Source organism: Hippocampus comes, unplaced genomic scaffold (genome assembly GCF_001891065.2).
Source record: "Hippocampus comes isolate QL1 unplaced genomic scaffold, H_comes_QL1_v1.1 scaffold177, whole genome shotgun sequence".
NCBI classification, from domain to species: Eukaryota; Metazoa; Chordata; class Actinopteri; order Syngnathiformes; family Syngnathidae; genus Hippocampus; species Hippocampus comes.
The window spans coordinates 1,804,332-1,830,364 of record NW_017806158.1 but is presented as its reverse complement, the minus strand read 5'-3'; the positions used below and the strand labels follow the sequence as shown (position 1 = coordinate 1,830,364).

Sequence of the window (26,033 nt, the reverse complement as noted above, 5' to 3'; positions counted from 1 at the left end):
GTGTGTGACTGGACTGGTATGTTTGTATTTTTCTGTATGTATGCAAATGACAGAGGGTCATATTATGTGTATGCAAGCGTGTATGCAAGGGCAGATTTTTTCATTCTGTTCATGTACCTGAAAAGGACAAAATTTTACATGAGTCGAAAAGTCATATTTTTAGCAAAATACTCCCAATATAAAAGTTGATATTCTGATGAGGTAGTAAGTTAGTCTTAATTTTGCCAATGGCTATGTTTTTGTGCGCAGTAAAAGTCTAGCACGGGCTGGGTATTGCAATTTCCGCAGATGCGTGCAGCTTGGCGCAGTTAAAAATGGGTGTCTTGCGCCGTTGTGGGTGTGTACACAGCTGACTTTCTTCATACTCACAAAGCCTACTTTCACAATCCTTTTTCCTGCTTTCTTACCTTCCATCATTTATTTCTCACCTCCTTTGCTTACTATCTGTCTGCAACTTCCTCCCTGTCTTGCCTCTTTTTCATCTTCCCTTTTTCTTCCTTTTCTTTCATTCCTTTCTTAGGCACTTTCTCCTCTTCTCTGCTAAGGCAAACGGAAGCAAGGTCAACGCATGAAAGGCCAATGTGGTTAACGAGAGGGGAAATCAGTTGCTCTTCAACAGCAAGAGTGAGATTTTTTTTCCCTGAACATTAATAGCTTCCAGTGATGACTCACATATACTTTATACATTGTTTATAAATACACACACCTGGCATGCTTGTGTTTCTTCCCACTCTTTTTCTTCTTCTGTTTGCGATTGGGTGATGAGCTGCCAAACCTGTCAATGGAAACTTCATGTGTCACGCTTAGTCAACGACTCACGCCCACTGTGCCATGAAACACCGTCAGGCATGCAGTGAGAAACTATCCATTTTCACTATAATTGATTATTTATTTAGTTTAGAATCATTTAAATTATGTATCTTTGTTCATCTATCAATACCGGTGACATATAGTGACAGGTAGAACAATTAATTGTTCTTCCGCCACAATCCAACTGTTTCCATTCATACATCAGAATAATTCGCTCATGAGTACTTCTGACGACACACATGTGAAGGATCATGTGACAACCATAATATGTACTTGTCCTTTAACTCTTTCTTTACGCTTTTCCTCACAAAAACGACTGACTTGTTACACACCAGATTCGTTTTATTTTGCATCCTCCCCAGTTACCGTATCTTCCGCACGATAAGGCGCATCGAAAAGCATTCCGTAATCTCGCGCGCCTTATAATACGCTGCGCCTTGTATATGGATCACTATTCTGATTTCTTGGAGGTACTATTTTAAATGTTCTGTAAGGTGCTTTGTTACAGCTGCAGTGGTTGTGAAGGCTCGATATAAATAAAGCTCTACTGTATTGTATTGCCGTTAGCGTAGCTCCATCTAGTGGATGCATAATGCAACCGTAACCACTATTGTAACTTCCTTCTATGCGCTTTATAATGTGGTGTGCCCTATTTATGAAAACAGTTTTAAAATAGGTCATTCATTGCGCCTTATACTCCGAAGCGCCTTATTGTGCGGAAAATACAGTAGGATATCAGTGAATGAATCACTCTGTGTATCTATCCCAAGGCTATTGAATAATCTACAAGAATACTGTACAAATCTTTTTCAATGACGTTATTTTATCAGCCACTCCAAGCAGCGTACATCCACTCACCGACTTCTTCGACGGCCAGATTTCTTCTTCTTTCTTTTCTTTGGTCGTGGGGATGGAGAGCTGCTTGATTTTCTCTTTCCTCTGAAATATCCACCAGACAGAAGTGGATGAGCGAGACTTTTATGGCAAGATCTAAAGGTCACATTCAGACTACCGTCATGATTTAAAAATGAATATAACAATACTGTAATATACCGATATAAATAGACTGATAAACTGAAATTGAAAAACTTTCTGCATAAGCGGTAAATACAAACACATCCAGCACATGATTTATCTTTGCTGCAACTGTAAGGAAGCGCTTGTTGAGGACAATTCAAGTGCAATTTTTTTTTTTATCTCAAAACTCGCATTTTATCTGTTCTAATCAAATCAAATCGGTCGGGTCCGCGTGAAGATAATACACGGATGATTTAATGAATGACTTGAGTATTAACAACGGTTCAACGTGACACAATGTGTATCGAGCGTGTCATTGACCTGTTGTCACTGTGATAATCATCGGCGTAGTCTCCATCTTCATCGGCAGGCAATTCACCGTCATCCTCTGGGTAGTAGTGCATGTGGTTGACCCTGAAACATGGCAGGAGATGGTTCAGAAAAAAAAAGGATAATCTGCTGTTGAAGTTCAGGAGAGTCATTTTTTTCAATGTATGTCTTGTGGGATTTCGAGCAGGAAGGAGGCATTGAAACAATAAAAATAAGTAACTGCTTGAAACAAAAGGTGTCAGCCGGGGATTAAACGACTAAAGTACTGCAATTATTGTGACCAATAAATAGATGGTCATCCTGGTTGAGCAGTATTTCTTTCATTTCAAGACTTTTTTTTAATGTTGTGCATTATATCACAACAGTTGTTATTGAAAATAACGTTATGCTTCCTGAAGGCAGTCATATATTGTTGTCGTTCCATTGCACCTCCCAAAAAAAACAAACCAAAAAAAAAAACCCCCTCTTTTTTTTTTTTAAAGTCATGCTATACAAGAGCAATTCTTTTCTTTTGCTCATGTTTAATCCAACATTCCAAAAACATCTATGTTAGGTAATTTGAAGACTCTAAATTGTCCATGGGTGTCCATTTGAGTGTGAATGGTTCTATGTCTATACATGCTCTGTGAGTGCCTGGCGACCAGTTTAGTGTGTACTCTACCTCTCACTGAAAATCAATTTAACAAGGTAGTACAAAAACGGGTATACGAAATGAATGAAGAGATCATCTTGAAGACACTAGTAAACATCAGCAGTCGCGCCCAGAATCCTCCTTTCCACACCACCCTCCTTGGTGAGTTCCCTGAGCCGACACCTCTGACCTTGCTGCCGCCACAGGCGCTAAATAAAAGGTAGGTGTGAAGGGGGGTGTATTGCAGTGATTGGTTTGCCTCATGCAATTCAATTTCGTTGACCTAACCCCTTCACAGAACTGGGAGAAAAAACAAAACAATAACAGGGCTTAGTACATACGATATACAGAGAGAGGCAGGCCACAGGACAGGCAGCGAATGTTTAGGTTATTGGAATTAGAGCAATGCCGATTAGCCCTTACAGGCAAAAATCCTCCATTTGAGGGGACTGAGTAAAGAAAGAAAGAGGGTGGAGGAACACACAAAAAGAAGCCATCAAAGTAAAGGGGAGTGAAAGCAAACACGGGGGGGGGGGAATTTATTCTTGAATCTCATTAAGTGCAAGAGCAGACCAGTGATGTCAGTAGTTTGAGTGTCAAGAAGAAGAGCTCGTCGAATATAATGTATTACATAGATTTGGTTTGGTGAGAATTGAACTGGAAGCTAACAGTATTTTGTACCATTTTCCTAAATAAGGAAAAAAAAAAAACTTACACTGGTTGTGATCCGTCTCTGGTGATGACCCCCTCTTTGTCCATCAACATTTGTCGGAATGTGCTCACTTTTTGTTGAATCTCCTCCTCCGTGTACCTGAGCATGTACAAGAAGACAATAATAAGGTGCTGGAAAAGGCTGTGTGAATGTCATTGGTCATCACTGCAACATTTTTTTTTTTTTTACATACAGTAACAGTAAAATCAATATCAAAACAATTGACAGATCCTTTATCTTGAGTGAATGTTGTCCAAATATAAGTGACATGTTTTTTTTTTTTTATTATATTAAGGCAGAAAGTACAACTTGCTGTATCCAGAGGAGGATGCCGACATGTTGACATAGAGAGAGGGGAATGTCCAGTGCTGTGTTGCCATGTTAAATTTAATGTCGCCCATCTACAGGGATATTTCACTCGGTTTTGGTTGTCAAATTGTGAGTGGATGGATACAGACAACTACATCAAACCCTTTTACAATGTGCTATGCAGCTTTTCACATCAAGAACAGTTTTCTCTGCAAGGTTGTCAATAATAATTCAGCCAGCTTCACCGAACAACCGTAAGTGCAGCAGTTATAGTACGTCAGTCCTGTTCGGCTAACAGACTGTCAAACGATTGACATGCAAGTCAGCATATGTTGGAACAGGGCACTGCACACCGAGCGGATGTGCTGATGGACTCACACTTGTCACATCATCCACCCCACATTCTGCCTTTGTAGTGGCAGTAATGAGCTCTAATGAGCTAAAGGGAAGCACTGAGCGGAAGAATGGGAGAAAAAGAATGATGAAGCTGTAAAAATGTGGTCACAAGCCAGATATTACACAATGACGAGGGGGGCGGAGTAATGGATGATCGCTATCGGCTTTATTAAGCATGAACTCATCCGTAGCTCTTTGATATGTGATCAGCTGTCGCGTGACACACATGAGAGAGAATGTGGAGACAGGAGGGAATTAAACATTTGGAAATATTTTTGAATAGACAGACAAAGTAGGACAGGGGAGTTGCATCCACTACATCGCTTTCAAAAACAATGGTCACGTTATGCAATCAATACTCTGCATTGACATTATTTTGATTGTTGCTGGTTTTAGAATCATAATCTGGCTGCGGGGATTTGCTACCGTCAAGGATCATCAGTAATAGGAACTGACTCTATCTGTAGGTCTCCCACTTTTATCAAGGGTGCTGCGATGGGTTTGATATCCCACCACCCCCCAACAAAAAAAAACCCCTGCAAAATTGAATTTCTCGGTCATTGTTGCATAAGCCTCTATTATCTGTCTTTTCCAAACAATTATAGAGCAGACAAATATTGGAAAAGATCAGAAACAATGCTCGAAAAACACAACCTGACTCGGTTCTGAAAGATGAGATCAGTTTTGGGGTGACCTAAAGGAAACAACCTTGTAAAAAACAGTATTGTTTTCTTTAAAATGATGATGTTCTCTAAACAATACCTGTGGGTACAGACCAGCCAAAACAACAGAAAACGCTGGAATACGCAAACCGGGCCCAAAAAGATGGTTAGTAATGGCTCCACCCTGCTGTCAGCTACAGTTAAAAAAACACATCAAAATATTTTTCAATATAAATAAACACTGAATCGGAATTCTGCACTTATACCTGCTGTGTAAACCCAGTAACCCAACTAGCAGCAAGATGAGCTCCGAGACATCTTATGAATTAACCAGTGGCTCATTTTAGGGCAGAAAAAGGGGTATTCACTTTTCAGGAATTTAAAAAAAAAAAAAAAGCTGATAACATCTTCTTAGCTGCAGCCATCAGAGTACTGACAGCGAGGAGAATGAGATTAGTACGAGTGTGATGGAGCATTGCAATAGCTGGAAGATGGCCCAGCGAGTCTGACAGCGACATCAAGTCCCGCTGTTGGCCAATCTCTCAACCCAGCAGCTGTCACCTGAGCACAATGGAAACCCTAAACACTTACTTTATATTCATGGTTTTCACACCCAGCACACGACACATTAACATGTTCGGTGCTACTTGACATTTTACAATAGCCCTTGCACACTTTCTGCTAAGGTGATTGAAAACGGGGGGCGTTTATGTGAAAGTCTCAAAAAGAAAAAGGGAGACAAGATATACGTTATCCAAGATGACAGGCTGCAAGAGCTTTCTACTTGACATTGCCCAAGTCTGTCAGGAAGGGGATGTGTTGAAATTTGCTTTATCACCAAAGGAGTTGACCTGTTATGGAAAATGTACTTTTGAATTTCTTGCATAAAAATAATCTCTGGAGTGCCTGCCCACCCATCAAGTGTGACATGAAAATAAATTGGTATTGGTGGACTTATTTCGCTTGACGTCCAAGATTTGTGCGCATCTAGGTGAAGATCCACCATTTTCAACCTATGATCGGACTGAAACACGACGTACCCCCGCCTACTGCCCGAAGTCAGCTGGGATTGGCTCCAGCTCGCCCGCCACCCTCCTGAGGTAATATAAAGTGGTTCAGATCATGGATGGATGGATTCATTGAACTGGGGGTGGGGGGGGGTCTCACCTGTTCCAGGAGGCATATATACGTGGGTGGGAACTTTCTATAGATGATATTGTACCACATGTGGGAAACTCCGGCAACCCCGCATGTTTTAAATGTTTCCCTGCTCCAACAAACCTGATTCAAATGATCAGGATTGTTACCCTGCCTTCTGCCGAGTTTGTTGATGAGCAGATCGTTTGAATCAGGTATGGGACAGAAAACATCCTGGATACTGGTCCTAAAGAACCGCAAGTGCCCACGAGCAAACTGACGAGGCCACGAGGTACACCCGGAGTGGCAGGAGGGGAGCTGAATGGTTAACACAAGAGACAGGGCTGACGAGAACAGGTCATAACAAAACCCTGGAGAGCAAGACAAGACATGACATTTACATTGAACACAGCAACAGAAGACATAACATAAAACAAAACTAAAAAGAACAAAAACACCAATAATGGCAAACTGAATATGTCCCCCGAAACAACACATTTACTTGCGAATGCCATGTAGCTAGCAGGGTAGCTTCCAGCATAACAAAATACTATCGAGGGGGATTTACACTGAGTGACTGTTTGCCCAAGTCAAAATAGTCAAGAAAGAAAATCAGTAAATGTATTTATCAAAATCAAAATGAAAGTCTAACTGACATTGGTACCTTACTTTGCATGGGTATGTGTGTGTGTAAGTTTTCTCACAAGGACAGGCAACATAAAAAAATAAATAAATAAAAAATTTGAAATCCTCATGATGATTTGAAAGGACGGTAAGCCAAAAGACAGCGATTCGATTTGTGGAGCCCCCTGTCTAGCTCACGATAACAAATCACCACAATTATGGAACGTAATTGCAGTAATTTGACATCTCTGAGCAATTGTAGATCATCTCCATTAACTCACAATACCCTAAAACGAAGACAAAATGCAACCCGAAGACTGTCTTCATGTTATTATCCCTCCATTAAGTACGCGTTTGCATGCGGGTCTTATCTGTGTGTTTGATGCTTGAAAATGCCGCTTCCACAAGTCGAGCCCAGGGACTGTTGCGCATCCATTAAATGGTGCGGCCATCAATTCCGCAGCAGTGTAGTTAGGGAGATTGAAAGGCGGTGGGAAGGCAGGAGAACAACATGAACACCCCCACCTTGCTATTTCGAATTAGTGCCACCGTGTAATGCTTCGACTCTCAAACGGTGTCATGTCTGCCTTTGTTTTTGTTCCAGCTCCAGCTGGAGTGGAGGGCGTTTCCCTCCAGCAGGCGCACCTGCTCCTTTTCCCCCAATTAAAGCCTTGCCTTGTATTTAAGGACTGACAAGTTTCCAAGTCACTGTTGGATAGAACAATATTTCTTAATTAATTTATTTATTTTTTAACTTTGATCCATTTTTCATGTAAAACTTTTCGAGAATAGCATTAATACATACATACCATGGAAAATTTGAAGATCCTGGAATATTGCAATCGCGCTTCACAACCTAAGTTCAGCGAGATGCTGATTATTTTACAAACACACAGTCTAATTTTTGTGGTGCAACTGTCTACACTTTTATTTATTTTTTTTAACTCAATGAGAGGATTACATTTAAAGGTAATGATTAGTTTCAATGACTCAATTGCAAGCACTGGGCATGGGCATTTTTAGGAGTTCTGCATGGAAAGGTGGGTAGGTTGGGGGTTGGGATGGAACTCCACATTCTTGTATTAAATAAATGGCGGCCCCATAAAATATAAAATAAAATAGAAACCGCCAACTCAAGAAAGCAAACATTTACCCATTGAAATTTATGTTACCAGAAAAAGGCACACATTACTTTTGTGTGACACGAAATGTTTATATTGTAAATATACAGGCAACATTATTTATACTGAAATGAATGCATGGGTGCCCCAAAAAATAAATAAATCATGCATTTCTCTTATGTAGCAAATAAAAAAAAAAGATGCTTGGCTTCCGGAAAATGTGCTTGGATAATGGATTTTTAATCTTACATATTCTTTCTTTAGTTCAGTTTAATGTGTGCAAAAGTGGGGCGGAGTGCACATTTGCAGATAGCCAACAGCTTTGTGAAAACATATGCAAGGTTCATGTGTCTAAAGTGTAAGGTGCTGTGAGTAGCACTTATTAGCGAACGGGAAAAACGACTCACCCGCCGCAGGGCATGTAATGATGCATCACCACTACGCCTCAATTAAACAGCCTGCAATATAATTTCCATTACATTTTTCAGAGAAGTTATTGAGTTGGAAGCGAATCAGCCATCACAAGTCTACCGTACTTGAAAGCATTCAGTCTGCTACCATATAATAAAAGTAAAGGTGTTTTACATGTCACATGTACAATATACAGAAAAATTACAGCAGTTCACAGCAAATCAATACTGGTGCCTTAGGAGCAGAAAAACAAAGGTCACATGGAAATATGTGCAAAACAGTCCAAACTGGAATCAAACCAGGGCATTTTTGTTCCTGTAAGGCAGATAAACTATCAGTTTGGGGTTAACAGTCTACATACAATGAACAAAGTACCGTATTTTTTGTACTATAAGGCACAACTAGAAGCATTCCATTTTCTCAAAAGCTGACAGTGCGCCTTATAATCTGATGCGCCTTATATATGGATCAGTATTCTGATATCTTGGACAAAGTATTTTAAATGTTCTGTAAAGCGCTTTGTTATAGCTGCAGCGGTTGTGAAAGCTCAATATAAATAAAGCTGTATTGTTTTCCTTTAGCGTAGCGCCATCTAGTGGATGCATGATGCAACCGCAGCCACTATTGTAGCTTCTATTCTATGCGCCCTATAATGCGGTGCATCCGATATTTGAAAACAGTTTTAAAATAGGCCATTCATTGAAGATGTGCCTTACACTCCAAAGCGCTTTATAGTGCGGAAAATAAGGTAAATGGAAAAAAAAAAAATCGGGAAGTAGAAAAGACTGTTGTTTTACTAGCTATTGCTCGTTCACTATGTTTTCCCAGGCAGATCGCCCAGCAGGTTACAAATTTCCATAGGTGCGTGGTGCAGAAAATCTGGGGACAGAGGTTGCTGAACTGAGGTATTTTTGAATTAGTGGAGCCATGCGGACCTCACGGACATGTCAAGCAAACTTGACTCAGCCAACCCTTGAACTGTGCAACGGTGTGCAGCCGGTATATTATGGCAGGTGGCATAATGTCCGAAAACTATGATAGATCCTCACCAATATTTATAGAGATATGTGTAGGCATGTGCTATTACAGTCTGAAAATATTAGAATGAATCTCTCAATATATTTCATTCAATTCACATCGAAAGGTAGCCTCTCTAAGTTGAGAAACAACAATGTCACTTCATGTACAAAAAAAAAATTGTAATCGGTTGTCACCAAAATTGATGTGCACATGGATATAAATATAATTCTAGTCTGAAAATAACAACACTGACCGCTATGAAGCATTGAGTATCTCAATTGAGATATTCTATAAATTGCCAAGGCGCTCGAATAAGTTCCTACCAACTGGCCGTCACTCTAGACATCCCTCCCCCAGTCTCATAGTTTATTGAGACCCCAGTCAACACAATATCTCAGACACGCCAATCAGACTGCAGCCATCCTCTTAATTGCGTCTCAAGCCTGGCCTGTCTCTACTTCCCTATCCCATAATCCTTTATTCAAACTCTGTTACAAGGGCACATTAGAATAACTTGGGTGGGGGTGGTCTGAGGACACGGGGGAAATGAGATTGGCAATTTTTACAGGCAAACAAGATGGCTCGAGTCAGCCCGGAGCTTTAATGCTGTGGTGAGTGGTTACTGTCCTTCAAGAGAGAATGTTTGCCCGTCTGGCCTTAACAGGAAGCTGTTAAAGCAGACTGAGTGGAGTCTGCTTGTTTTCTGCTATCATGAGCTATATTGCTGTATTGTAACATCGGTTGTAGTGTTCCACTAGATCACCAGTCCTTCAAATCACTCTTAAGCGGGATACACACAAAGATAATCAGGCTTAATTTGTGCATTTTATCGTTATTATACAACTGGTGGCCCCAACTGTTTTCAAAACAGATCGGAGCAAAAGAAAATCATTCTTAACACACCCCACAGCTAGGCAAGGCAAAGCAAGGCAGCTTTGTTTATATAGCGCATGTCATACAAAGCTAACTCAATGTGCTTCACATAATTAAAAAGATATTTAATCCTTTGAGGGACAGCGGTTACTACAGTGGACAGCTTACCGAGTTATCTGGTTACAGGGTGCATGAAAGGGTGAAAGGCACTTAAAAGAAAACACGCACAAACAGAAGAATTTCCTACATGCAAAGGGGAAGTCAGGAAAGAGAGAGAAAAGAACATATAGTGCAACACCATTACATGGTCTCAGTATGTATGTGTGTGTGTGTGTGTGTGTGTGTGTGCATACACATGACATCACTACACACACAACACACACACATATATATATATATATATATATATATATATATACATATATATATATATATAGTGATGCTATGATTATGCCAATTGTGTAATCATGGAGTGTACTAATCGAAATCGTAATTGGATTTCGATTAAATAGCACAGCAGATCGAAAGCAAAATGAGTGCCCTCCATTCATCCATGATCTCGACCGCTTCTTCTCGAGATTCTTTTGAATGACGGATAGCAATCTGAAAGTCAGGTCAACATTTTAACCCAGTGTGCTATCCCTCAAACAATTTAATTTAATACTGGTGCCCTTCTGTATCACCCGCAAAAGGATTTAATTTGTGGTAAAACTGTCTGTCACTCTTCTATCGCCCATGGTATTTGAAAATTAAAACACAAGACGGCTTGAAACAATTAAAGTGCATACAGCACACGATCATCACATCGACCAGTCATGCAATTATGTCTTCACTGTTCTGTTTCAAAAAGGCACAAACACAAAAATATGCAATCAGCTTCAACGTAGTGCCGGGCAATAACTTGAAACATAATCGTGATTTTGATTTTAGCTTCTCACGATCGCTGCAACATTAGAATTGAAGAAAAACAATGTGCCAACGGGCACCGTGTGTAAATGCAAATTGTTGTATTGGGAAGATATCCTAAAAGGACCGTGTTGCATGCAGCAAGCGTGTGACGTGGATGTTATTCTGCCTTCCCTAAGTAGGCTCTAAGCTGTTTAATGACACCCCAGTTGGAGTCTAGTGTCAAATTCAATACAGTGGTAGCTCTACTTACGAACGTCTCTTCATACGAAATTTTCAAGTTACAAAGCACCTCAACAGGAAAATACTGCCTCTTGTTACGAAAGAAATTTCAAGATCGAAAGGTAAAATTATGGTACAGGGACCTGTACCGTATGTGTCTATGAGTGTAGATAGATAAATAAATAGATATGTGTCTATGCAGCACCGTCGTCATTCTCCCCTCGTTCCATAAGGTGTTCCGATAGTTTTATGTAAATGTGATTCACCCAGAAAAAGTATTCACGAGTCCGGCGATCGCTCACTCTGCTGATGTTTGCCCTGGACTTTTTCAAAGGATTGTTAAAAGTGGACAAAAGCAAACGTCCTTGGATCAGTTCCTTCCAAAACGCGAGGCAAAAACCACTTCTGAGAGAGAACATAAAGAGGGCAAAAGACGATGAGGACGCAGTTAAAAGTTAAATGACCATCATTTTCTTTGCTTTTTACATTATGCGCAACTCTCATGTATTGTGCAACAATTTAATTGTTATATGTATTTGTTACATATTTTGATGCATTTTTATGCTTTATAAAACATTTATGTCTGAATTTTTGGTCGGGGGTAGCGGGCTTGGAATGGATTATTCACATTGAAAATGTGTCGACTTCCAACATTTTCGAGTAAAGAAATTCCTTGCAGAACCAATTAATTTCATAAGTAGCGGTACCACTGTACACAACAAATTATTCACAATACGTCATATTTTTGAAGGATTGCCAGTGTAAGATTTGTACCTTCAATAAGTCAGTCAAAATGAAGTTCAATACATTTACCTAATAAACTGATTTTACAAAAAGATGAGGTCTCAGTCAGCAAACACGTCAGTTGACTAACCAGCAAGTATTTTGTTTGCTTGATGAACAATTATTGAGGAGTGAAGCACTCAAACTTACCCTTGTTCTTCCATCATTTCTTGGAGCTCCATACATTTGAGTTCTACCCTCCTCTTCCTGTCATGGTCCAAGATCTCTCTCCGTGGTTTTTTAACCAAGACCGGCTGTGGTTCTTCTTCCTCTGCACCTGGCTGTCCTTCTTCAGGTTTTGCTTGTAGGGTCGTTGGTGGCGTTAGGCCGCCTCCTTCCGTTGTTGCCCCCATATCTGGTCCTGCCGCAGGCGCAGCTGGTTTGGTGAGCCCGTTTGCACCATCGTTGGGAGTTGGCACCCTCGCTGCATCATACATGATGACTGTAGTCTGTGGGGTCAGAGGAGACAAAGAGAAAATGTTAACTCGGCAATTGGCAGTCAAAATGACTCAATATGTTTTATTAGGAAGATAGGAATTGAGCTCAAAGGGATTTACCCCCAAACACTTGGATGTTAATCCAGGAAAATGGAGCAGCCCAGACATCCGCCAAGGCTAATACATTTGTCAAATGTAAAATCAATGCTTGAATGGCTACAATTCAGAAGTTCCATGAAGGAAACGATTCATAGAGATCCGCAATCTCATCTGGATCGATACAATCAAAATATACTTATCTTCCATAGCCGCAACAATTTACAATCTGATCTGCTCAGGTTTTTACAGAGACGGAAGCTTATATAAGCAAAGCAATACAAGCCTCTGAGCATATTACAGATTTTTCCATGTAAAAATGTCATGGCTACTAAATATAGATCAGAGCCAGGGAGAATTGATGATGTCCTTGGTCTTAATTGAGATTCAACAATAAGCTTTCGGATGGACTCTGCAGTCTAATTTTGTGTAAGATCGGGATCCTGAATCTATCACACACGAAAACTGACACAGATAACGTTTGACAAGATAACCTTGACACAGTCGTACTCCATGGAGAAAACGTAATCCTCACTCATATGCGCACCCGCAAGGGTTTTGGAATACCAGTAAGGCAGGAAAAAAAAAAAAAAAAAAAGTTAATTGCCAAGCCAAACACCCCGGAAGCGGATCCTTTTTGTGATTTGATGTTAATTTGTCATGACAAGCTGCAGGATTTCTGTCTGAATTGAGCAGCACGTCAGAACGTTATGATGTGATGATCACAACAAACGCAACACGGGATTCAGGCTACATGCAGACATGCATGACTCACAACAGTGCTGGCACCGGCCGTGCTCTTTTCGGCAGGAGCGCACCAAAATGATGCACAGTCCTACAAAAATACCATAAATGTGTTTTGGTTTTTTTTGCCAGTGTCACAACATAATTTTATGTTGCATCAGTTGTTAAATGGCTGTTGTCGTATGCGGCTTCATAATAAAGGCCATTTGCGAACAGTGCTTTGTTCTCATTCGACGGCATGTTGTCGTATGCGGCTTCATAATAAAGGCCATTTGCCACTGTTCGCAAACGGCTAATTGCATAAATTGCTTTTTACGAACAACATGGTCGGACAAAAATAAAGCTTTTCTCACACTCGCGCGCACAGTTTAAACTTGACTTGAGCCTGCTTTCTTCTTTTCTAACTTTTCAAACTTGTGGTTGCATTGCTCATTTGATTAGAGGGTTGTTATTATTTGTGATTTTTTTTTTCCAGGAATACAACCTCATCTGGTAAAAGTGGCACGGGAACATTTTGATCGAGATGAATTGTCCTATTAAGATCAGAGTGGAAGATCGCGTGCGGAGAATTGCGCCGCACGTACTCTGGAGTCTCCCACTGCAAATCTAATGGCTTCATTTTTCATTGAGGAGCCACAGATGAGAAGCTGAGGCACTTAATCATTGTCATAGAGGGTTGAAGCTAACAACGGAAGACACCAGGCAGGGGGGGGGGGGAACCGGGCTACCACAACATTATCTCATCACAAGTTTTGTATGCCGGGCAGTTGATGCCGCGTCCGCATGTGGACGTCTGACTGGTTAATAGCGGATGCCGCCGTCTGAACAGGCGCATTGGCTCTGGCTGTAGTCGACTCAGCCTTCAGCTGACAGAACAGGTGTCAGGACAGCAGGATGCGTTCCGCCATAAATTAGCACTTGATAATCTGTGACAACGTTTTCACATCTGCACACACGATCACTAGACTAAACACTCTTCTGTTGAAAGATCATCTATGAATTCGGGATTAGTATAAAACTCCTCAGAGCCTTGAAGGCTTTGGAGCGCGGTACACTTCACAAAAGTCATCTTTTCATTTGGATATAAATGAGTGTTAGCAGCATCAGATCTTCCAGTTGACTTGCCTAAGTGATCAATGGCAGTGGAAGCTCAGAGCCAGATTCTTTCGGTCTCTCATCATACTAATAGAACTATTATGTGTCATGGTGAAACAAATTGCCCCCCCCCCCAAAAAAAAAGTCTTTCCTTGCATTGTGTTCCAAATGAGGTAAGAAAGGGCGCTGCGTGAGGTGAAATCAGCAGACACATGTCCGAGTCCTCTGCGGGGGGACTAAAGGTGATCTGCAGTGCTGCATTAATGCAGTCTTCAACCTTTTTTTTTTCTGTGAGGACTTGTATAACTGTCAAGAAATCGTGTGCCAACCATGTTTGGAAATAAACATGAACAGAAACAGGAAACAAACAAAAACAAAGCCTTGAGATGAGAATGCTCCGTTTTCTTTTCTGCACCACACACAAAGATGCAGGTACTGTACCGTCGATGGCGCAATGATTTTGCACATGAAAATTAAGTAGCATTGTCTCTGTTTACTTCACAACGATGCAGCTTACACAAAGCTAAAATGCTGGAATTTGCTCTGGAGAAAAGAAAAAGAAAAAAAAAAAAAACAAACGAGAATGCCCAGCTTCAAAAGCCTTTTTCCCCAAGAACGTTTTTGTCATGCGGCATGAGAACATGTTGTTTTACAAAGTCACAGCTTACCATGGAGTCCAAAAATGCAGCAAAAATCACCTGATTTGTTGAGGGTGCGATACCATCCGTCCATCCATCCATTTTCTGATCCGCTTTATCCTCACAAGGGTCGCGGGGGTTGCTGGAGCCTATCCCGGCCGTCTTCGGGCAGTAGGCGGGGGACACCCTGAACCGGTTGCCAGCCAATCGCAGGGCACACACAGACGAACAACCATCCGCGCTCACACTCACACCAAGGGACAATTTAGAGTGTTCAATCAGCCTGCCATGAATATTTTTGGAATGTGGGAGGAAACCGGAGTACCCGCAGAAAACCCACGCAGACCCGGCCGGGGAGAACAAGCAAACTCAACACAGGAAGGCCGAAGCCGGGATCGAACCCACGACCTCTGCAGTGAGGTTGATGTGCTAACCACTGGTCCACCGGGCCGCCCTGGATGAGAATATTGTTTTTTTTAGATTGACTGTATATATTTTTTCCAGTTGGAATCATACGCAGCAGGGCACTCCCAGCACGAAGCATATGGATGGCCATCTGTCTATCAAGTCATAACAGATCTGTTGTTGTCACCGCTGCAGACGATGTGAATTTCCCATTCAAAAATATATCAGATGCTTTGTATATAAAACACAAGGCACTAATATGTTAATATTCTCATTTTACTGGTTCTTAGATGTTACAGTTTGAATGGAAGCTATCCTGTTATTGTCTTGTTGAAGTGCATTCCATTTTTGACTGCTGCTCGGACGAGGCAAAAAGCAGAGATGAATTGAAGCCTTTGAGGCATTTTCTTCAATTAAGGCCAACTCTTAAAGCTTCACTCCCACTTTCCCCAACCCCCATTGTCCTTTTGTCATCGCATGCTTCGTCACTCTGGGGCCCAGTGATTGAATTACAGCGTTTGAACAGACAGCCATCACTGCTTGGTGGAAGGAACAAAATCTTGACCTTGACTGAGAAAAGCAGAAAGCACTCTTATTGCTGTTTAAATTCATCTCAAAGGTTTACATAGAACTACAAGCAATGTCTTTTAAAAAGTGTGTCTCAAAACGTTTTGCGGTGTGTCTTTGCTTATTTTATTATTCCTAAAGGAGCCATCTTGATTTCCGGTATGTTTGATTGATTTCGGACGATTGAAATCTTTAGCTTAATTGGCATATTTTAAGAATTTAGCTGGTTTACCTTTTTGGGCTACGTACAAATTGTGAATACAGGTTCTGCGATGGAAATGGTCTGGCACATTTGGAGCCTATTTCTGAGAGTTCGGTCACTTACTATTTGAGTTTGCAAGTCTTTTGCAAGGCTGTAGTTTAAAAAAAAAACAAAAAACAATGTTTGGGTTTTTTTGGAACCCTTTGAGACAACCAGCGTTGTTGTTCATGCTTGTTACTGAATTCCAATATGACCATATACTTTTGATTGCTACATTATACATTAGTGTGTCATTCATATAAACACAAAATTGAAATGATGTGTAATGAATGTGTTTAATAATTTACATTAACACATAGGCGGCCCAGTGGTTAGCGCGTCGACTTCACAGTGCAGAGGTACCGGGTTCAATTCCAGCTCTGGCCTCCGTGTGTGGAGTTTGCATGTCCTCCCCTGGCCTGTGTGGGTTTTCTCCGGGTACTCCGGTTTCCTCCCACATTCCAAAAACATGCATGGCAGGCTGATTGAACACCCCAAATTGTCCCCAGGTGTGAGTGTGAGCGTGGATGGTTGTTCGTCTCTGCGTGCCCTGCGATTGGCTGGCAACCGTTTCAGGGTGTCCCCAGCCTATTGCCCGAAGACAGCTGGGACAGGCTCCAGCGACCCTTGTGAGGATAAGCGGATTGGAAAATGGATGGATGGACATTAACACATAATTAAAACATCTGTCATCCAATCTCAAAGACACGATGCCAAAACCAGCCTGTAATTCATCAAATATCCTCATGTCTGTCTTTGCTAATAGGCAAAACCCAAATGATTCACAAAGAGCAGGTGGGAATAAATTCATTGTCAGGCATTTAAAGCCTTTGGAGAATAAGAATAATAATTTTAAAAAAGCAACTATATACTGAGTGACACAAGGGTAACATTGTGTCAACAATTTCAGAAGAACTTCACACAGCGAATATATATCCGATTTGGAGGTTAGCCAAATCACAATTTCGGCAGAGGATAAAAGAGCAGCTTTCTCAATCGGATGATTTTTCATTCTTTCGTCGTGTCAAATATGTGCATGCAGACGAGTGTACATTCTCAAGGTTGGTGTGAATAAAGTACTTGCTTCAAAATTCACGACGGGTGTTTGAGCCGTGTATCGACCAATACATTTGCAGGGCACGTCCACTTCCATCTCTTTCTGTGACCGCGTCGGTTTCTGTTTTTCTCCACCTCACTTCAAAGAACAACCTGTTGATCATGGCAAGTGTTTACTTTGTTTCATGATGTCAAAATCGCGAGCCACATGATGAATAGGACTGTTCAAATACCAATTCCACTTGAAGCAGAAAATTGTGTGGAGTGTGTAGCGGAGTGAACACCATTTTACCAGTGGAAACGATGATGAAAGTGCCGGTATTTACAGCTACATCTGGGGGCACCGTTTACCCATTATTTCCCTCCCCGTCAAGTCCGGCACACACCATTCCTGAAAGTGAGTCTATTTTTTCCCCGAAGGCTTCATATGGCCATTATTGTAACAGAATAAGTGGAAAAAGAATCTCATACAGAGGTCATCTTTTTTTCTTGTTGCTCTGCTTGCTGTGTAATTGAACTGAGAAAGTCAAGACCGACCTGCAGGTAAAGGAGGTCAATGTCGGCTGACTGCGGCACTAGAAGGTGCGCTGTCCTCCTTTTTTGCCTACACGGATGCACTTATGCTGCCACAGCATTGCGGAGAGCAGCGAGATCAGCTGCCAGATCTAAAGAGGACGCTTGTCACTTAACAGCGCAAAATCATTCCCAGCCTGCAATCACCCGCCAGGACGCACGGAAGCCGCTGCATCAAATCTTAATTTGCACACATTTTTTGCCCAACCGACACCCGCACTAAAATTTCAAATTGTTTTTAACTTTCGTCAATACCTTAAATATTTCGGATTACCAGCAGCAAGCGCCAATCAGTTGCTTTTAGGGCATAGCGAAAATCACTTGGGGTGAGATGATTTATGATTTCACAATGCTTGTGAATTAGGAGGGAGTCGCTCCGCCGCTTACGAAGCTTCAGGCAAACGAGTCGAATTATGTCATGAGGTCTCCACAAGGGGCTCATTTTTGTTTAGTTTGATTATTTCTGTTTCGTGCAGTATGAAAGATCGCATACAGTGTAAAACCTTGGACTTGGGCATAACGTGATTTGACTTTCTCCATTTATTGTGCATACTGTACAAATGCAAACGACCTCTCTTATGAAAGGTGGTTAGCGCGTCGACTTCACAGTGCAGAGGTACCGGGTTCAATTCCAGCTCTGGCCTCCGTGTGTGGAGTTTGCATGTCCTCCCCTGGCCTGTGTGGGTTTTCTCCGGGTACTCCGGTTTCCTCCCACATTCCAAAAACATGCATGGCAGGCTGATTGAACACCCCAAATTGTCCCCAGGTGTGAGTGTGAGCGTGGATGGTTGTTCGTCTCTGCGTGCCCTGCGATTGGCTGGCAACCGTTTCAGGGTGTCCCCAGCCTATTGCCCGAAGACAGCTGGGACAGGCTCCAGCGACCCTTGTGAGGATAAGCGGATTGGAAAATGGATGGATGGACATTAACACATAATTAAAACATCTGTCATCCAATCTCAAAGACACGATGCCAAAACCAGCCTGTAATTCATCAAATATCCTCATGTCTGTCTTTGCTAATAGGCAAAACCCAAATGATTCACAAAGAGCAGGTGGGAATAAATTCATTGTCAGGCATTTAAAGCCTTTGGAGAATAAGAATAATAATTTTAAAAAAGCAACTATATACTGAGTGACACAAGGGTAACATTGTGTCAACAATTTCAGAAGAACTTCACACAGCGAATATATATCCGATTTGGAGGTTAGCCAAATCACAATTTCGGCAGAGGATAAAAGAGCAGCTTTCTCAATCGGATGATTTTTCATTCTTTCGTCGTGTCAAATATGTGCATGCAGACGAGTGTACATTCTCAAGGTTGGTGTGAATAAAGTACTTGCTTCAAAATTCACGACGGGTGTTTGAGCCGTGTATCGACCAATACATTTGCAGGGCACGTCCACTTCCATCTCTTTCTGTGACCGCGTCGGTTTCTGTTTTTCTCCACCTCACTTCAAAGAACAACCTGTTGATCATGGCAAGTGTTTACTTTGTTTCATGATGTCAAAATCGCGAGCCACATGATGAATAGGACTGTTCAAATACCAATTCCACTTGAAGCAGAAAATTGTGTGGAGTGTGTAGCGGAGTGAACACCATTTTACCAGTGGAAACGATGATGAAAGTGCCGGTATTTACAGCTACATCTGGGGGCACCGTTTACCCATTATTTCCCTCCCCGTCAAGTCCGGCACACACCATTCCTGAAAGTGAGTCTATTTTTTCCCCGAAGGCTTCATATGGCCATTATTGTAACAGAATAAGTGGAAAAAGAATCTCATACAGAGGTCATCTTTTTTTCTTGTTGCTCTGCTTGCTGTGTAATTGAACTGAGAAAGTCAAGACCGACCTGCAGGTAAAGGAGGTCAATGTCGGCTGACTGCGGCACTAGAAGGTGCGCTGTCCTCCTTTTTTGCCTACACGGATGCACTTATGCTGCCACAGCATTGCGGAGAGCAGCGAGATCAGCTGCCAGATCTAAAGAGGACGCTTGTCACTTAACAGCGCAAAATCATTCCCAGCCTGCAATCACCCGCCAGGACGCACGGAAGCCGCTGCATCAAATCTTAATTTGCACACATTTTTTGCCCAACCGACACCCGCACTAAAATTTCAAATTGTTTTTAACTTTCGTCAATACCTTAAATATTTCGGATTACCAGCAGCAAGCGCCAATCAGTTGCTTTTAGGGCATAGCGAAAATCACTTGGGGTGAGATGATTTATGATTTCACAATGCTTGTGAATTAGGAGGGAGTCGCTCCGCCGCTTACGAAGCTTCAGGCAAACGAGTCGAATTATGTCATGAGGTCTCCACAAGGGGCTCATTTTTGTTTAGTTTGATTATTTCTGTTTCGTGCAGTATGAAAGATCGCATACAGTGTAAAACCTTGGACTTGGGCATAACGTGATTTGACTTTCTCCATTTATTGTGCATACTGTACAAATGCAAACGACCTCTCTTATGAAAGGTTAACATTGACAGTTTTGGCAGTTCTATTATAATCCTGAAAAATGCAGTTCTCAAATTGGTGCGAAAGCTGACGGAACTTGAACAAACAAGAAGTTAATGAAAAGAAGAAAAATTCACTCACTTATAATTGAACTACCAGAATAGTCAAGGACAAAGTCTTGGGGGGATGGGGGGGGCATTTTGCACACACAGTCTTATTAACATCCACTTCATCTCTAATGTTGCTTTATTCCTGCAATCCAGCAAGTATTGAAATGCAATTCATTTATTTTCAAAGGCACTGGATGAATCCGGATTAGGGAGGAGCGTGCGCATTTACCCCCCCCCCCCCCCCCCCCGCCCACCAAGCGGTACCACAATCGCCATAAAACAGGAGGATGGCTTGCAAGAAGATGCGATTCAAGACCATAAATGAGCGGGAGGGGAATGAGAAAGAAAAGAAAGGAGGAATTACATGAGATGTGGAATTCAATTGAAATGGGATAGTCCATATTTGTGTGCAGCATTCAGTCAACAGCCTTGATATGAGAACATACAAACTCCACACAGGACGGCCTCGATTGAGATTTGAACCCATAACCAGAGCTGAGATTTGAACCCAGAACCGTTTTTTCCCCCCTACATGTTATTTTAACGGGATGGGAAAAATATCTCAGTTTGTACCGAACTCCTCTTTCAATGTCGTATCGAGCGAGATAATGCTGTTCTGGGGGTGTTACGCAATAGTATCTGTCTAAGCGCACTTTGCGAACGGTTTAAACTGAATCAATCGTGCTTCTGCTGGTTGCAGTCAAGTCGCACACTCCACCTTTCCTCAGGTGCTTCAAGATGCAATTAAAGAGAAAGAAGAGAACATTCTCAACACGGCTGGGAAAAGTGAAACAAGACTCCTGCCGACGCTGTGTCACAAAAGCAGGCAAGCGTTCGCAGCCTGACAGCTACCTCGAATCGAGGTTGCCAATTTTTGGAGCCTCGTGTTGAATTAACAAGGTGACTTGTTGATTCGATTATTTTCGACTACGTTCAAACACAATTGAACCCTTTCATGCACCGTGTAACATTTTAACATGATAAACTGTCCACTGTAGTAACCGCTGTCCCTCAATGGGTTAATTAAGAATACCGAACAAACTAATGGGGGAAGGGGGGGGGGTGTATAAGGCCCAAAAAATATATCAATGACATCGAGTCGGTGCTAGTTCAGATACTGTAAGTACAGCATTGTGTACCAAAGCAGTTGACACGTGTCTGCAGAGCTGAAGCCGACAAACACACAGACACACGCAGACACCCACACACAACCACACACTGTGCTGGTGCCTTCCTAAAAAGCTACTTAACTGGATCAGAGCGACGCAAGCCAGCTGGAAGACATGACGCGTTCCACATAGGAGGATGAACAGCGAGGCAGGATAAGTCCACAACATGCAGGATATCTGGAATCTTTGTCCAGATTTTTGCTCTCTCACAAGCTGAACTTGCAATTCCACTTAATTAAGGAGAGCGGTGAGGTAGGAAAAAAAAAAAAAAAGCGAACAATAAGCTCATTAGAATTTCTGTCCTATGATTCATTTGGCGGAACGCTATCAGCAGCACACGTGCAAATACAAATGGATTGGTTTCCGAAAAAGCCATCTGTGTTGAGTTTTAACTCCAAACTGTAGCACAGCTCGATTTCAATGCGATCGTGATTACTTGATGGTTTCACCAATTTGGGTTTGTCCCCATGTCTTTTTATTTGTGTATTGTCGACTTTTTTTTCCCATTTGTTAACCTGCAGCTTTCCGATGGGTATTTTTCAAAGGATAATTACAATTTATATCAATCATCAAACATTGATGATCGCATTAAAAAAAATAAAAATCAGAATGTTTACTTGATCGCAATCATTTATAATGAGCAATTTGCTAATGGTATGCAGATTACAGGCCCTTGAAATTTCTTTTTTTTTTTCATAATTGCACTTAAAATACTGCAATTTTCATTTGTTGTACTAAATTATAACATTAGCTTTCCCTTAAGTAGTGGCTGCAAAAAAAAAAAAAATATGTGAGTCAATGTTAGATAGACAGTTTTTGACATGAGGTTTGGTAGTACTTTGGTCCGGGTGCTCGATTATTTGATTGTTTGGTGCCAATGCGGGTTTGGTGTATTATTATGGCAATAATTTTAAAAATGGCATTCAATCATTCATATAAAGTACAGTATATTGTTTAATTTTTTGATGTACACAGGTGTACTATGCCCACATCGAAAAAAAAATAATTACAAGATAAAAGGAAAAAATAAAAAAATGTTTTGCTTGTAAAATTAAACGTCCAAACTTGAAATTGTAAAATATAAATGACTGATTCTTAAATTCTAAATTGTCTATAGGTGTGAATGGTTGTCAAGTCTCTAAGTGCCAATCAATCGCCCAAAGACAGCTCGGAATGGCTCACGCGTGCCTGTGATCCAAATGAGGAAAAGCGTTCAGGAAAATAGACGGAAAGCAGAATGTAATATGTCATTTCATTAAACGCTTTCGGATTTTCTGCTCACCTAAATTACCACGTCAGACTACTGCCTCGGCATGTCTCTAAGGTAACCTAGACATTCATTTCTAAATTAAAGTGAGCAGAGATGCTCTTTAGAAATTAGGCACATAGCAGATGTGCCGTGCTGGTCGATTGTATGAACATTTCGAATCAAACCTTTTGTGTCTTCTGTTCGCATCTCTGATATTTGCGATTGCAGGTTGACAAAGAAGCTAGTAATAGAGCGCAAAAGACATCTTGATGTGTCACAATTTCAAATTCATCCTAATGATTTATAATTTGTATTCTGGTTACCCATGAATATTCCCCGTCGCCATGACAACAGCAACACACCAATCACGGGTGCAGAGATGCGGAGGCTTCTGTCAACTGCCCTTCTGCCATAGGCACAGGCTCAGAACAAATCCTGCCCTAGATCAGGTTCCCTCTGCGTATCATTAGCGTATTCAACCGGTATACATTTTGTATCGACAGCGGAGCTGAAGGGCTGCTTACTGGGGCAACGCTGACTTTGCTGACAGCTCTGAAACAGCGCTGCACCCAAGGAGAAAGATTACGGCAAGGTTATCTCACTTTTCCATACCCCGGATGTTTTTGTACTTTCGTTGTCGACTTTTTCCCCCGCTTTCTTTCAGCAACTGTCAAAATAAGGAAACAATCTCTTCAAAGCAGAGAGACTCTGTCGAGACAGCGAACTGAAACGAGATGATGTGGAGGCAGGAAGACTGGCAGGAAGACTTGAACTCCGCACTGGTCAGTCGGCAACCAATCACTGGCAAAATGGAGGCTACACAAGCCTTCACGCTCACATTCACACCTACAACGCGCTTAACTTTTGTTCCGAATCACCTTCTTATTACTGGTTACGACGCGACTCTCTTCTCATTCATTCCCGCAGCTTCACTGTGCTTTAAACTGTGTGGACGCTGAGCGTCTACAGCGCGGACGCTGGGCGTCCAGAGAGTTCAGAGCCCGTTGTCCCAAGGCATTGAAACGAGACGAATCATTGGATAAATGCTGGTTTTGTCCCGCCCACCGGACGCTCAGCGTCTCTGGGAGTCTACGGAGAGTGGCGTGTATGGGCTGGCCCGGACACTGAGCTTTTCTGCATGATGATTGGATGATATGTCTGAGGCCGAATCTCTTTTTGATTGACAGCGAAATGAGCCAATCACCGATCTTTTGGTGTAGGCATCGTGGGAGCATTTTTCAATTCTCATTCTGTTCTGAGTTGAACTGGAGACTTCTAATAATCTTAGCGACACTCTCTCTGTTGAAAATGACTAGCGACAGATTAATATTTTATTTCTGGTGTGTTTTATTATAGTTGCTTGTGTTCGCAGACTGACTTATATCACCACAGTTAAGTCCCTGGGAAAGACGCCTTGTTGGTATGACGGTCACAGATCTTTTTCTTGAAAAGGAACGGAAAGTAGAATTCACGTAGAAATAAACGGACGCATTTTATGATGTAGGCCGAAATTGAGCTTCCCCTCCTTGACAGACCAGCATCTGCCACTGATTCACCCTTATGGAAAATTTATAGTGTTATTATACCTCACATACATGTTTTAAGAACGAACGAGGAAGGAAACGGCAGCAGGACATCGAAAGTACACAATGCAAGGCCGGGGTCATGATTCGAATCACAAACGTCAGAACTGCGGGGAATATGTGCTAACGATTAGAACAACATGCAGCCATTAGTGTTTTCGAGTTAAATGTCAGACTTAAGCAATTTATAGCCAAAAGGTGACAAAGGCATAATGTCATGTATTTCAATTCAACGATTCAGAGACAGTAATGTTATACAATAACTCATGAGGTCCACATGACAGTAATAAATAATATAGAATGATTTATGTAATAAAAGTCATTTACGACATACTGATTGCGAGAGGGGTCAGGACGAAACCAATTCGCTTTAACAAGACAGGAGGCATCAGACAATGATGGAGATCATCTACTTTGTATCGATCTCACGACACCACAAGACGGCACGCACGCGTCACAAACAACCCGGACGCTGCCAAAAAGAAAACCGGCAAAAGGTGAGATCGGTCATTTCTCCCTTATTCGTGACGCCGCTGTTGTGCCGTTACATCTCAACACCTCACTCCTATTGTCGGAGGCCACGGACAAAGAAACAACATGAGGCAACCCACCCCTCTCTGGCAGTTCAGATTTTTCCTCCAGCCATATGTTAAGGAAGAACTAGCTGTGCTTGTGCGCTCCCGAAAGCGGCCGCTGAAACAACGGACGCCGCTGCCCTGCCTCCGGAGACGATACGGGCATGAATAAAAGAATACGCTAATGCTTTTTTTGCCTTGTGAAAGCTACATGTTTATTTTTAGAGGTGGGGATGTGACGGACTCAAGCAATGTTTGGGAGCTAATCGGTGTTCAAATGTGTTTACATGCCAGGGGAGGGGGTCGATAGAAGGAGAAATCTTCAAAAGGCAGAAGTTTGTCTAATCTGCAAACTAGGGCGAAGGATTAAGACATCTTTCAGAGGAGGCATGCGGATGTAATCCTAGCCTCTGTGCAAATAAAAGTTTGTTTCCATGAGCGGAGTTAGGATGTAGTGGAGGATCATATCAGACAATAACAAGAGCAAATAATGTGATGGCGGTTCACATTACAATCTACATCGGGGTCTGTCAGACTGTCGATATCATAAAATCCAATTTTTTCACGTCATATTTTGATGAACCTACCTATCCTATTACAGTACTACAAGAGTATGTTAACCACTGCTCATACGTAAACAATAAACTCCTCAAATCTGAACTTCAAAGATGCACGCCGAACCAAACTCCGATGTCATCCATGAGAGCAGTTTTAAACAGTTTTATGCAACAGAGGCAGATTTTTCATCACGGCCGAGCGCTGACCTTTGAACATTCGGGTAATTTAACTCGAGATTCCACTTGACTAGTAAAGATTTTCCTTGTGTATGATTACATCAATTTATTTATTTGTACAGCTGGACTGGTTGCAACGACCTCCCATTCACACCTATGTATGGGTTATTTAAAGCAGGGGTCCCCAACCGCCGGTCCGCGGACCGGTACCGGTCCGCAGGGCATTTGATACCGGGCCGCACAGAAAGAACTTGCCTTAATTCCGTTTTATTTCGGAATACGAAAGATGTTTTATTTTGAAAAATTACCGGATTCTCCGTTACATCCGTCTGTGTCACGCTTGA

At 41.8% G+C, this 26,033-nt stretch overlaps 1 protein-coding gene across 6 annotated transcripts in view; it reads right to left on the bottom strand.

The window, feature by feature from the left end:
• Positions 1-26,033, bottom strand: part of srrm3 (serine/arginine repetitive matrix 3) — a 54,990-nt gene that overhangs the window by 18,796 nt on the left and 10,161 nt on the right. For all 6 annotated transcript variants that reach the window (XR_002171114.1, XM_019895186.1, XM_019895184.1 and 3 more), the window contains exons 3-7: positions 12,115-12,413; positions 3,504-3,599; positions 2,149-2,241; positions 1,669-1,749; positions 707-775 (exon numbers count right to left, since the gene is read on the bottom strand). Coding sequence is in view for 5 of the 6 variants with exons in the window: in XM_019895186.1 (XP_019750745.1) it covers positions 707-775; positions 1,669-1,749; positions 2,149-2,241; positions 3,504-3,599; positions 12,115-12,401 (626 nt within the window). In the remaining variant the exon portion in view is untranslated. The remainder of the gene's footprint in view (positions 1-706; positions 776-1,668; positions 1,750-2,148; positions 2,242-3,503; positions 3,600-12,114; positions 12,414-26,033) is intronic.